The sequence below is a fragment of the Ochlerotatus camptorhynchus genome, unplaced genomic scaffold, assembly GCF_037179485.1.
Source record: "Ochlerotatus camptorhynchus isolate MF236.1 unplaced genomic scaffold, CSIRO-AGI_Acam_v1.1 ptg000428l, whole genome shotgun sequence".
NCBI classification, from domain to species: domain Eukaryota; kingdom Metazoa; phylum Arthropoda; class Insecta; order Diptera; family Culicidae; genus Ochlerotatus; species Ochlerotatus camptorhynchus.
The window spans coordinates 732,246-744,786 of NW_027040914.1; the positions used below are offsets into that span (position 1 = coordinate 732,246).

The 12,541-nt window shown below is 37.5% G+C and overlaps 2 protein-coding genes across 2 annotated transcripts; both read right to left on the reverse strand.

Moving 5' to 3' along the window:
* Window positions 1–617: 617 nt before the first annotated feature.
* Tim10 (translocase of inner membrane 10) lies at window positions 618–1,311 on the reverse strand. Its single transcript, XM_065234005.1, has 2 exons — window positions 1,061–1,311; window positions 618–989 (listed from the first exon to the last, which is right to left on the reverse strand). The coding sequence occupies exons 1-2, from the start codon at window positions 1,209–1,211 to the stop codon at window positions 862–864; spliced, it is 279 nt and encodes a 92-aa protein (XP_065090077.1). The 5' UTR covers window positions 1,212–1,311; the 3' UTR covers window positions 618–861.
* On the reverse strand, window positions 1,293–1,787 carry LOC135711224 (uncharacterized). Its single transcript, XM_065234006.1, has 2 exons — window positions 1,614–1,787; window positions 1,293–1,460 (listed from the first exon to the last, which is right to left on the reverse strand). Exons 1-2 carry the CDS (start codon window positions 1,649–1,651, stop codon window positions 1,307–1,309), a joined length of 192 nt encoding a protein of 63 aa, XP_065090078.1. The 5' UTR covers window positions 1,652–1,787; the 3' UTR covers window positions 1,293–1,306.
* Window positions 1,788–12,541: the final 10,754 nt, after the last annotated feature.

Below are 12,541 nucleotides of genomic sequence, written 5' to 3' on the forward strand. Positions count from 1 at the left end.
TACCACCACATGCCTTATTTGGTTCCATTTGCTAGATTAGTTCTCGAGTTATGCAGAAATTTCTGTTTCATTTGTATGGGAGCCCCCCCTTACAGAAGGGGGAGGGGTCTCGAACCATCATAAGAACCTTCCACGGCCCCAAAAACCCCTGTATACAAATTTTCACGCCAATCGGTTCAGTAGTTTCCGAGTCTATAAGGGTCAGACAGACAGAAATTCATTTTTATATATATAGATAGATTTTCCTCACAGTCGCTGTCCGACGATAGCACATCGGTTACTAAGGAATCAAGCAAGTCATTGAATTGTGGAAAGCCTTTATGCTTAAAGGCCAACGAAGTATTGACAGGGGAGAGTATAAGATAAGATGTGGAGCCAGTGTCATACTTGTTGTTTACCGCAACCATGTATCGTTGTTGAGTTGCTGATGTTTATAATAATAATTATTATTGGTGTGACTTGTCATGAAATATGGATACACCCTTACCGGATTTACTGTCTGCCGGCTGTGTACGCACTGAAACTAGAGTGTAATCTATTCGAATTTTCTTAATCAGCTCTTAGGATGTTCTCACGTTTAACATCTGATAAAATGAAACATTACTGGTCATCTAGTTTAGGTCTCTGTATTTCCCTCGTACTATCGAACAGTCATTTCGTAGCGTATTTCATACATAATAAAACTTATGAAACGCTTACAAAACCTCTCTTCACACGAGTTTCGAAGATCCTTAATCATAACGAAGGGCCTTATGGGAACAAAAAAAAAGAATATAAAACGGAACCAAAGCAAAGCGATTCCCAATCGAACAAACTAACCACACCGCTATCTTGCTAAATATTGAACGCATTCTCCTCGACTTAAACACCCATCTTCTTCTTCAGGTCGTCATCCTGCGCGGACATGGCCGTCAGCTTTTTGCCTATCCGTTCGTGGATTTCCAGATACTTGGCCACGCATCGATCCAGGCAAACGGATTCGCCCTTGCCTACAAAATACAATAGTACCAAGTTCAAGTCAATCGAACATATTAGAAAGCATATTTTGTGGAATTCATACCAAGCTCGGCATCGGCGTACTTGGGTGGGATGCACTTCTTGTGGCACGCTTGGGTCATCCGGGTGTACAGATCGGACATCATTTCGATTTCCATCTCCTGCATCAGTTGCAGCTTTGCCTGCTGGGCGGCATCCATCTGTGGCATACTCATCTTGTCTTCTTCTGTGCTTCAAACTAGCTTCCCGAGGTAGTATTCACTATTAAGATTATATTGGCTGTAATTCGTATTCACTTGATTTGATTGCTTTAGGACTGGTATCTTCGGGAATTTTCCACTGAGTATTCGCCTTCGTTCGATTTTCTCATGCGTTCACGAATTTTCATATTCTCATAACGATTCTTATCGACCGAGCGTTTCGAGTAGACGAAGCCTCCGATTCCTAGCACCGTGATGATACCCCTGTTGGAATTATAGAAAAAAAAAGAATTAAAATCGATTTCAAGTCCGTCAGCATATTCCAGTCCGAGATAACAAGAAAAGTAAAATAAAACTATAACCTCGTTCTTTATGTTTACTCATGTAATCGATGCGCTGATGCATCCGAGTACTTACCAGCCGATTCCGATTTTTCCTAGATGTCCCAATTGCATAATTCGTTACGAAACCAGATAAAATAAAATTTGAAGAATCACGTTTTCCTAGTTTTGTTCTTTAAGAACAAAACAACACTTTTCTGTGCAGGTTCTTACGAAACAACCATCCGACCGATTCCCAACAACGTGCTTTTTGCTTTTGCTTCTGCCCAGACCAGGGTTGCCAAAAGGTAGGTAATCTGTGTTTTTGGTCCAAAAACACTTTTTATCTTATTTTTTTGTCTAGAAAATTTGTGATGATATCCCTAATAAAAAATACTATAAACGAACGGTAACCCGGATGGTAGAACTATCCCTCAATTGGTTTGGATGATACCCTGAACACGTTATTAAGTAAAATAAGCACAAACATTTTATAAGGAAATATATTAACATTTACTGCTTCTGATAATTTCTTATTCTTGTTTTTTAATTGCGCAATTAAAATATGTTGATATTTATAAGAAAAGGTGATTCAAAAGTTGCACTACATTGAAATAAAGATAATGTTTCTATAACAATTTAAGTTTCAGTACAAATCTGTGTAATCTATTTAAAACTAAAAAATATGTGATCTTTGAATACAGCCCTTATAAACGGGTACCATACACAAACGATATCATAAATCGTGTGATCATACCGCATTGGGCCAGGATGATATCGCGTATTGGTGGTTTTCATAATGTTATTGGTTAGGCTTGTATGGTTTCCCTTATAAAAATTGTATGGTTAATTTGTGGAACAGTTCGATCATTTGGTTTATCGTTAGTTTATGGTATTTTTTATTAGGGATGCCTGTTTATGCGGGAGGTTCTTGGTTTTTGAACACTAAAAAAAACTGTAGAAACTCAGTTTAATCGGTAGTTTTGGCAACCCTAGCCCTGGCGGCCGAATCGTCAAGCGTTACGAATCTTTCTGTCAATGATAAGTGCATCATCACGAGCTGACAGTGAAAAGGGTTTGACCTGTTTTACTGAGTTGTGTTTTACCTTGAACTCTTCAAAATGCGTACACGGAGAAACGAAATAACTCAAAATTAAGTTATACTCATCTTGACAGCTAAGTAAAACCAGCGAACTCAATTTGAAGTACCTTGCTAAGACCATCTAAGACTTCGCTCTGAGTAAAATGCTCCTCTTCTTCATTTTTCTTTTCTTGGATGTGTTGATCTGGTCATCTAAAATCAATCATTGTGATTTTACCCATGCTTATCTGAAGAGAATTAATTTTATTAAAATCTTCCTTATTCAGACTCCAATGTGACGTCCAAGTACATTAGCCTCACGTTACATAAGAATAAAACATCTTGACGATGTAAAATTTGACATCAGGACACATAGGTTGATATCAGAATTAAGTATTACATAAGAAACTAGATTCATCACGATGTAAATTGTTGCACGCTTAAAACATTAGATACATCCTATGACACAATAACCAAACGTTACAAAAGAAGCAAACTTCATCACGATGTGAAATTTTGCACGCATATAAAATCAGAACATCTGAATACATGCGATGAAATATTAACCAAATGCTATGTTACCGCGAGGCAATTAATTTCAAACCAAAACCATAAGATAACCACATAGTTGCATCTCGTTTGCATAGCCCTAGCTGACGTTGATACCAAGGCCAAGAATATGAAATGAAAAGTAGGGCAAAAGGAGCGAGAGCTCGTTTTACATAATCTAACTGCAGTATTTACTTAGGAACGTTTCTGCGTTCAAGTAGAATAAACACGCCCACGCATGGCATGCTTGCGCATCTAGGTTACGTTTAGCTTTCCCTCTCTGTTTATCCTTAACGAAGGATATAATTATAATATTTAAACGTTACAAATGTCTCATTCTTATTTGTAGAGCCATATCAGATCTGAGTTACGAAAATAAATAAACTTACAAGATACCTGAGAAATCCCAGATCTGAGAGGGCATAGTATATAAGGCCTGAACAACACAAATTTACCCTTTCAAGGGCGATCGGAATCCTAGCTTATTAGAATAGGCAAATTAGGTTAAAGTTCGGTATTGAAAGGGATATGTTAAACCCTGGACAAATCATGTAAAAGTTTTACATAATTATAAGTTGCTAATGCAACACGTAGCCGTAAGATCACTTTGTACAATTTTGTTGAATAAAATTAAGTTTCGTAGGTTACTCCAGATTCTTCTCTTTTTGAATCCGAAAGAACTTTCGGCCTAGAAGTGAAAACTTCTCTCCTTAACCGGAGAAAAAAGTAGCTCCTAGAAGAACTCTTGACTTGGAAGTGAAAACTTCTCTCCTTAACCGGAGAAAAAAGTAGCTCCTAGAATCGAGAAACAGTGTCTGACCTAGTAAGCGAAAGACTCTCCCTAACCGGAGAAGAAAGTAGCTTTTGGCGGCGACACGCTACATTACAATCAAACTTCATAACGATGCAACTGAAACTGGTCTTCCATTGCCGATTTCTTGCAAACGACCATTCAATCACACAAAGTATACCATCAGACAAAGAAGATAATCTCCAATCTATTGATAATGTTGATTTGAAAGATTTACTCGTGGTAAGTGAGGAGGTTCGACTGCGGATATTCGAGTCCGACTTGTACTTTCAAAACTTTTGCCAAACTGCTATTCTATTCGTTAAGTATATTTGTTGTTGCCTTTGCATGCCACTTTTTTTAAGTTACATAAGAATAATAATTTTTAAATACATCACATCGCGTAATCGAATGTGTTGAAATTCTGGGAGAACATGTGACCCATATTATTTTCTTCACACTCATATATTAGGTTTAAATATTTTTAACCCTTAGGGGGTGTCACTCCTAACTGAGTTTTCAAAATTAAATCCAACTGAACCTAAGTTCGCAAGAAGCACCACCAGATCAAAGATTATAATTGATTATGTTTACTTACAGCTAGTTGCTGTAAAATTTATGTACAATTTGACGATTTGGCTGAATTATCAAAAAGTGTTTAATAATTTTCATGCTGGCTTAAAAGAAGTCTAAGGGTGAATTGTGAAGTAAAAATGTACGAACTGCTCTCAAAAATATATATTGTCCTACAATCTGATGCATGTGTCACTATAACACCACCTTCTGTCAAGACGAAACTCGAAACGTTGTGTAAAAAAATCGGGTCAGGATTTCGAGAAACTAACAAAAATGAATTTATCAGCTCCGTAAAGCATCCGCGATTGAAAATAAAAATGCATAGAATAGCAACATACAGCAATGTGTTGTCTAAATGCGTGGAAGTAGGCGCTGAGAAGAATCATAACACATTACGGTGCATACAATACCATTGAATAAACATAGAATAAAATACATACCTTTCACTGGTGTGCCCGTATTATGAACTTCCATCAGTGCAGAAATTTGAATTTTTATGCAAATATCTGATCTGGTTATTGGAAACTTTTGTCCCAGGATGATAGCAGTAATTACATCCGAACCGTCCATTGAATTGTGTCGTGTTGATTATTTTGCTTTTTCCTGGTACATCTGCAATAACTGCTGCAACTGTGAATTTGTAAATAGTTCCATCGATTACCAGCCCTTCGGAATATAAATGTTCCAGTTCCTGAGTAAATTCTTTGAGAAATACGGCCATTGGTGGGCTTCCGTGATTATTCCGTGGAGATTTTTTTTTTTTTTTTAGCTCTTTATTAGTTCCAAATTCAAAATAAATTACATTTCATTTTTAACCTAGGTGCTCCAGTTACTGCAGTAACGTACCAGCCTTAATTGTTATGATATATATCTAAGTGTTTTTACATTGTTCATGTCTTGGCAATTAAGTATTTTAAACAGGTTTTTTAAACCTGCATGTCAGTATAACAATTGATATCTTAAAACTAAAAACTAAAACTAAATCTTATCTAAGTATAAAGGGAATTAATCGTTGCAATTGAGGATTGCAACGATTTTTGCCTGAAATTATTAATTATTTTGTTGGACATTTGTGCTAAAGTCTCAACATTCGAAATTCTATGTACTTCGGTAGTACTGTACCAGGGAGGCAACTTCAAAATCATTTTCAGAACTTTGTTCTGAATCCTTTGAAGTGCTTTTTTCCTGGTAGTGCAACAACAAGACCATATTGGCACAGCGTAAAGCATGGCCGGTCTAAAAACTTGTTTAAATATTAGAAGTTTATTCGTCAGGCAAAGTTTGGATTTCCTGTTTATAAGAGGATACAAACATTTAATATATTTGTTACAATTAGCTTGAATGCCCTCAATGTGATCTTTAAAAGTTAATTTTTGGTCAATTATTAATCCAAGATATTTCACTTGGTTTGACCAGGAAATTGGAACTCCGTTCATAGTGACTATGTGACTACTACTAGGTTTCAAAAACGAAGCTCTAGGCTTGTGTGGAAATATTATAAGTTGAGTTTTGGAAGCGTTGGGAGAAATCTTCCATTTTTGTAAATAAGAAGAGAAAATATCTAAACTTTTCTGCAGTCTGCTGCAAATAACACGAAGACTTCTTCCTTTAGCGGAAATGCCTGTGTCATCAGCGAACAAAGATTTGTGGCAACCCTGAGGCAAATCAGGGAGGTCCGAAGTGAAAATGTTATACAATATAGGCCCAAGAATGCTACCCTGAGGAACTCCTGCTCTAACAGGTAGTCGATTATATTTGGAATTTTGATAATTTACCTGCAGAGTTCTGTCAGTTAAATAATTTTGAACTAATTTCATAATGTAAAGTGGAAAATTAAACTTTTTCAATTTAGCAATCAAACCTTCATGCCAAACACTGTCGAATGCTTTTTCTATGTCTAGAAGAGCAACTCCAGTTGAGTGGCCTTCAGATTTGTTTGAACGAATTAAATTGGTAACTCTTAAGAGTTGATGAGTAGTTGAATGCCCATGGCGAAATCCAAACTGCTCATCTGCAAAAATTGAGTTCGTATTGATGTGAAGCATCATTCTATTCAAAATTATCTTTTCAAAAAGTTTACTTATTGAAGAAAGCAAACTTATTGGACGGTAGCTAGAAGCTTCAGCTGGATTTTTATCCGGCTTCAAAATTGGAACAACTTTTGCATTTTTCCATTTATCAGGAAAGTATGCCAAATGGAAACATCTGTTAAATAATTTTACCAAGAAAGACAAGGTACTCTCTGGGAGTTTTTTGATGAGGATATAGAAAATTCCATCATCACCTGGAGCTTTCATATTTTGAAACTTTTTAGTTATAGACCTTACTTCGTCCAAATCAGTCCCCCAGGAATCATCAAAAATATTTTCCCGAGAGAAAATATTCAGAAAATCCCGAGCAACCTGATTCTCAATAGGACTAGTAAGACCCAAACTGAAATTATGGGAACTCTCGAATTGCTTAGCAAGTTTCTGAGCTTTTTCCAAATTTGTGATCAAAATTTTACCACCTTCTTTAAGCGCTGGAATAGGCTTTTGAGGTTTTTTCAAAATTTTTGTGAGTTTCCAAAAGGGTTTGGAACTCGGGTCTAATTTAGAAACATTATTTTCAAAAGTTTTGTTCCTCAGGGCAGAGAATCGCTTTTTAATTTGTTTTTGCAAATCCCGCCAGATAACTTTCATGGCAGGATCGCGTGTTCTTTGAAATTGTCTCCTACGGACATTTTTAAGACGGATCAAGAGCTGAAGATCATCGTCTATTATAATTGAATCGAATTTAACCTCGCATTTTGGTACTGAGGCAGCTCTTGCTTCAACTATAGAAGTAGTCAGAGATTCAAGAGCATAATTAATTTCATCTTTGGTTTGCAAAGGAATGTTTGGATCGAAGTTATATTCCATAAATGTTCGATATTGCTCCCAATCAGCCCTATGGTAATTGAAAGTAAAGCTGTTGGGATTAGAAATTATTTCTTGGGATATTTCAAAAGTTACTGGAAGGTGATCAGAACCGAAGTCAGCATGGGTAACCAATTGGCTACAAAGATGACATGAATCAGTTAAGACCAAATCAATAGTGGAGGGATTTCTTGCAGAAGAAAAGCATGTTGGACTGTTTGGATATTGAATAGTGTAATAACCTGCAGAACAATCATCAAACAGAATATTACCATTGGAATTGCTTTGAGCATTATTCCATGAGCGGTGTTTTGCATTAAAATCACCAATAATGAAGAATTTAGACCTATGACGGGTAAGTTTCTGGAGGTCACCCTTGAGAAAATTCTTTTGCTGGCCTACGCATTGGAATGGCAAATAGGCAGCTATAAACGTAAGTTGTCCAAATTTTGTTTCAACAGAAACTCCCAAAGTTTCAAAAACTTTGGTTTCAAATGAAGAAAGAATTTTATGTTTGATTCGTCTATGAATAATGATGGCAACGCCACCACAGGGTCCATCAAGACGATCATTTCTATAAATCAAGTAATTTGCGTCCTTCTTAACCTTATGGTCAGGTTTAAGGAACGTTTCAGTTATAACGGCAATATGCACGTTATGAACTCGCAAAAAGTTAAATAGCTCGTCTTCATTATCTTTAAGAGATCGAGCATTCCAATTTACAATATTTAATGCTTTAAAATCCATTACTGAATTTTAAAGTCATGACAATATTATTTGCAAATTTTACTCCAGTTTGAATAGCATCAAACATGGAGTTAGATTTAAGCATATCAGAAATCATGTCAATTAATGATTTCTGTAAAAATTCCATTTTAGGGGCAGTAATGCTTCCTAAGTCAAAATTGTCAAAATTTCCGTTAGAATTACTTTGGTTAGTATTTTGATTTCTACCCGCTGCAATAGCAGCATAGGTAGCTCCATAAACTCGCTGAACATTGTTAGCAGCGAGGGGAGTAGGTACAGATGAAAAATTTGAAGCAGGGGTGATATTTGTACCTATGGGTACGAATGTAGAATTTGTTCCTCGCTGACCGTTGTTAACAGCAGAGGAATTTGTACCTGGTCGGAAACGTGGAGCGTTTCCTACCTGACGGTTAGAACGAGATTGTAGGATCGCTTTGCGAGTCTTACACTCCCAAAAATTGGATTTGTGGTTTTCACCACAATTTGAACATTTAAATTTCTTAGGATCTTCCTTCACAGGACAGTCGTCCTTTGCGTGAGAGGAATCACCACAATTCATGCATTTAGCTGGCATGTAGCAATTTTTAGTTCCGTGGCCCCAACCCTGGCACTTCCGGCACTGAGTGAGGTTTTGGAAATTTCCTCCAGTCTTCCTGAAGTGTTCCCACTTCACTCGGACATGGAGCATAAGGCTAGCTTTTTCTAAGGCCTTAAGGTTGTTTAGTTCACTAGACTTGAAGTGAACTAAATAAAAATCATTAGAAATCCCGTTGCGTGAATCGCCAGGACGGGATTTCATTTTCATTTTGATTACTTGGAGTGGCACAACTCCAAGTAATTTTGCCAGTTCATCTTTGATCTGATCCAGGGATTCACCACTGGGCAGTCCTTTCATGACAACCTTGAACACACGTTCAGTTTTGGTGTCGTAAGTAAAAAATTTGTGCTTCTTCTCAGTAAGATACTTGAGAAGACATTTAAATCCGTCCAAGGTTTCAGCCAATACACGGCATTCACCCCGACGTCCAATTTGTAGAGAAAACTTAACTTTCACGAAGTTCAAAAGTTCCATGCGAAGAGCATGGAAATCGGAAGTGGTTATCACAATAGGGGGAATCTTTTCCTTCTTGGCATTAAGCCGGGAAAGTTTACTAGAATTTTTCTTGGATGATGGATCATTCTCATCATCCGTGAGCAAATCAAATTGATTACTCAAATTAATTTCTTCAGAAGGGGGGTCAAGAGTTTGCCCCTTTCTTTTGCGTTTAGGCGCCATGGCGGCAGTAAATTTTTATCCAAATCGACTTCCAAGCAGATTACTATAAGAATCTGAAGGATCGAAGAGGAATTTTCCAAATCGATATCCAAGAAGGATTACCTCGGGTAGGGTCCAAACAAGGATCGAAGAGGAATAAAGTTGAACAAGGTAGAAATTTTACATGTTGAGCACTGAAAAGTGCTGTTTAAATTTGTTGTAGCTTTAGGTAGTAGTAACACTTCCTTCAGCAAAAAGCAAATAGATCCGCACGGCAAGAGAGCACGATGCGGACTGATTCCGTGCCGATAGTGATTGGCTCTACACTAGGGGCGTTATACCATAGAGGTAACTCTAAGACTACTGGGTCCCGAAGAAAATCATTATTATTTTTGGCTCACTCAGTACCAGAACAACGGTCCCAAGCAGTCCCAAGCTATTTCACTCACCCCTGCATGTTCTGCATGAATCCACACACCCCTGATGTTATCTGTCAAACTTTCATAGCGAATCAAAACAAACATAGTGTAGTAATAGAATTTCAACTAGAATAGGGTAAGTTAATCGTTTGCTTGGGACCAATAGGCTACTAAAGTGGTGAGCCAATTTAAAATCGTTAGTTTCGTATTGATTGTTGGTTATACTTTTAAAATGCTTATTGACGATGTATTTATTTAATTTTTATAAAGTGCATTTAATTTTCATCGTTTACATCAACCATTCAGTGGGGTGTGAACGTCAAAACAAAGCAAGATATACAAACAAAACATGATAAGAAAAATCGTCTATCCACACGATTTCGGTGGACTAGACAATTTATATGCTGCGCTGCCAACGGAGGTTCCCAGGAAGTTTCGACGGTGTTTCCACCCATTGTCGTCGGACACAATTACATACAGTATGACCAATTCAAAAAAAAAAATGGAAATACAAAATTTCGATGGCATTCTCTTGCGTTCATGGCGGACGAGGTTCCACACGGTTTCGGTGGCGATTTCTGATGCTTCCAGTGGAAATTCTAAATAATTTCGACGGAGTTTTCTCAGCGGAGTAGGATCTGCACGATTTCGGTGGAGGTTTCTGATTTTGTCAGCGAAGGTTCCAGGTAGTTTCGATGCAGTTTTCTGGTGTGTACGGCCGAGAAGTACGATTTCGGTGGATATTGTCGGTGCTAACAACGGATGTTCCAGAATTTCTAAATCATTTCCTCGTGTTTTCGGTGAAGGAGCTTCCACACGATTCTGGTGGAGATTTGCTATGCTGCCAACGAAGCTTCAACGGAATTTTGACGGGGTTTGCTCGTGTTCTCGGTGAAGCGGGCTTAGCACGATTTCGGAGGAGGTTTTCGATGTAGAGTTCGATGGAGATTTTCGGTGCTGCCAACGGAGGTTTCATCAGAGTTTATTGTGTCCGATGCTCCCATCGGCTACAGGGAATTTTGACGGTTTTTTTCCGCATTCTAGGTCGAGGAGCTTCAGGAAAAAAAAAATTCTCGAGTCAGGAGTGTGGATTTGAGCGAACCGATGTGAAAAACAACATGTTTTGGTAGGAACTGTCACTTAGAGCATCACGCTACAAAAAATGCACTGAGAAAATGCATTTATTTTTTTGTCTGGTAAAAATGCATTTATTTATTTTTTGTTATATTTTTTATTTATTTTTTTTATTAGAGAGATTTTTAGCCTAAGGCTAGTTCATCTCTTCATTTTTTGTTATAATAAATGCACCACAAGTGATCTGCCCCTAGGCTCTACCCGATGTTGTCTCTCTGAAAGATTTGTCGTTGCATAAGCAGAATTATTATCAATTTTCACATGCGGCAGTTCACGGCTGAGAAAAAAACGATTCCAATGACGCAGAAAACCGTAAATTTCTCGTGGCTTCCTTACATTTACGGCAATCTGTTGGGCAAATAAAAACAGTTTATAAATAGCCAATCCAAAAGCTTAATTCTGAGCATAAATTTCAACGAAGAGAAAGATAGTTCTACCATAGAGGTAACTCTAAGACCACTGGGTCCCGAAGAAAATCATTATTATTTTTGGCTCACTCAGTACCAGAACAACGGTCCCAAGCAGTCCCAAGCTATTTCACTCACCCCTGCATGTTCTGCATGAATCCACAGACCCCTGATGTTATCTGTCAAACTTTCATAGCGAATCAAAACAAACATAGTGTAGTAATATAATTTCAACTAGAATAGGGTACGTTAATCGTTTGCTTGGGACCAATAGGCTACTAAAGTGGTGAGCCAATTTAAAATTGTTAGTTTCGTATTGATTGTTGGTTCTACCTATCAAGCTGATCAATGCATTAGGTCCTGAGTATAAATTCAGGCACTTTAGTCTTGAGTAACAATGATAGATTCTCTTCGTATCCTCACGGCCATTTTAAGACATTCCCAGCTCGATTCCCAGCTATCTTCAGCTCACAGGCTTCGTGGTGGTGTGGTTAGCGGCGTGTTGTGTGTTGTCCGTTGTTAGTGTTAAGTGTTCAGTCTGTGCCGAGGTATGTGCAGTCTCTGGTTGAAGACGGTGTCATTGTGTTTTATAAGGAGCTATTACTAGTCACTATATTGTCGAGGAAAGAATGATAGGACCTTTTCAATTGTTGGTCTACATATATTGAATTGGTTCCGCTTTTTGATAGATCGAAATTCTATCCGCTAGACTATGAATATAGGGACTATAGCTATTACTACCTAGCTTCTATATAATACGACAAACACCCCAACAAACATTGTAAGCAGAGCTAATTCAGGCAAAATTATGCTTCTTCAGTTGAAAGCGGCTTATTCAGTCTTTAATCAGCAAAAAAAATGTTTGTTAGGACGACAAGAAATGGTTCTGACCAAAGTTATTAACGAAAGAGAGAATCGATCGATGCATTGTTCAGCTTGATATTGAGTAGGGTAAGTGTCTCTAATGTTGGCCTATGGATCTAAGATTGGGCCCATCGCGAAAAATCTGCTATTTATCAGTTTTTTTTTCTAGATGAACGTGTTATTGGGACGTTACTAATGGATATTTTTGGTTGCTATTGAAAATTTTGTCGATTGCTGAATTTATGTATGGGCCCAAATCAGGCATAACATTTGATAACGGCACAAAAGCATTTGTAAACCAACTTT

Bases quoted from the DNA above. Each gene is read 5' to 3' on its own strand.
- Tim10 (XM_065234005.1), bottom strand. From the start codon at position 1,211: ATGAGTATGCCACAGATGGATGCCGCCCAGCAGGCAAAGCTGCAACTG. The intron at 990-1,060 runs GTATGAATTCCA...TGTATTTTGTAG, and splicing joins GTACGCCGATGCCGAGCTTG to GCAAGGGCGAATCCGTTTGC.
- LOC135711224 (XM_065234006.1), bottom strand. From the start codon at position 1,651: ATGCAATTGGGACATCTAGGAAAAATCGGAATCGGCTG. The intron at 1,461-1,613 runs GTAAGTACTCGG...TAATTCCAACAG, and splicing joins GGAAAAATCGGAATCGGCTG to GGGTATCATCACGGTGCTAG.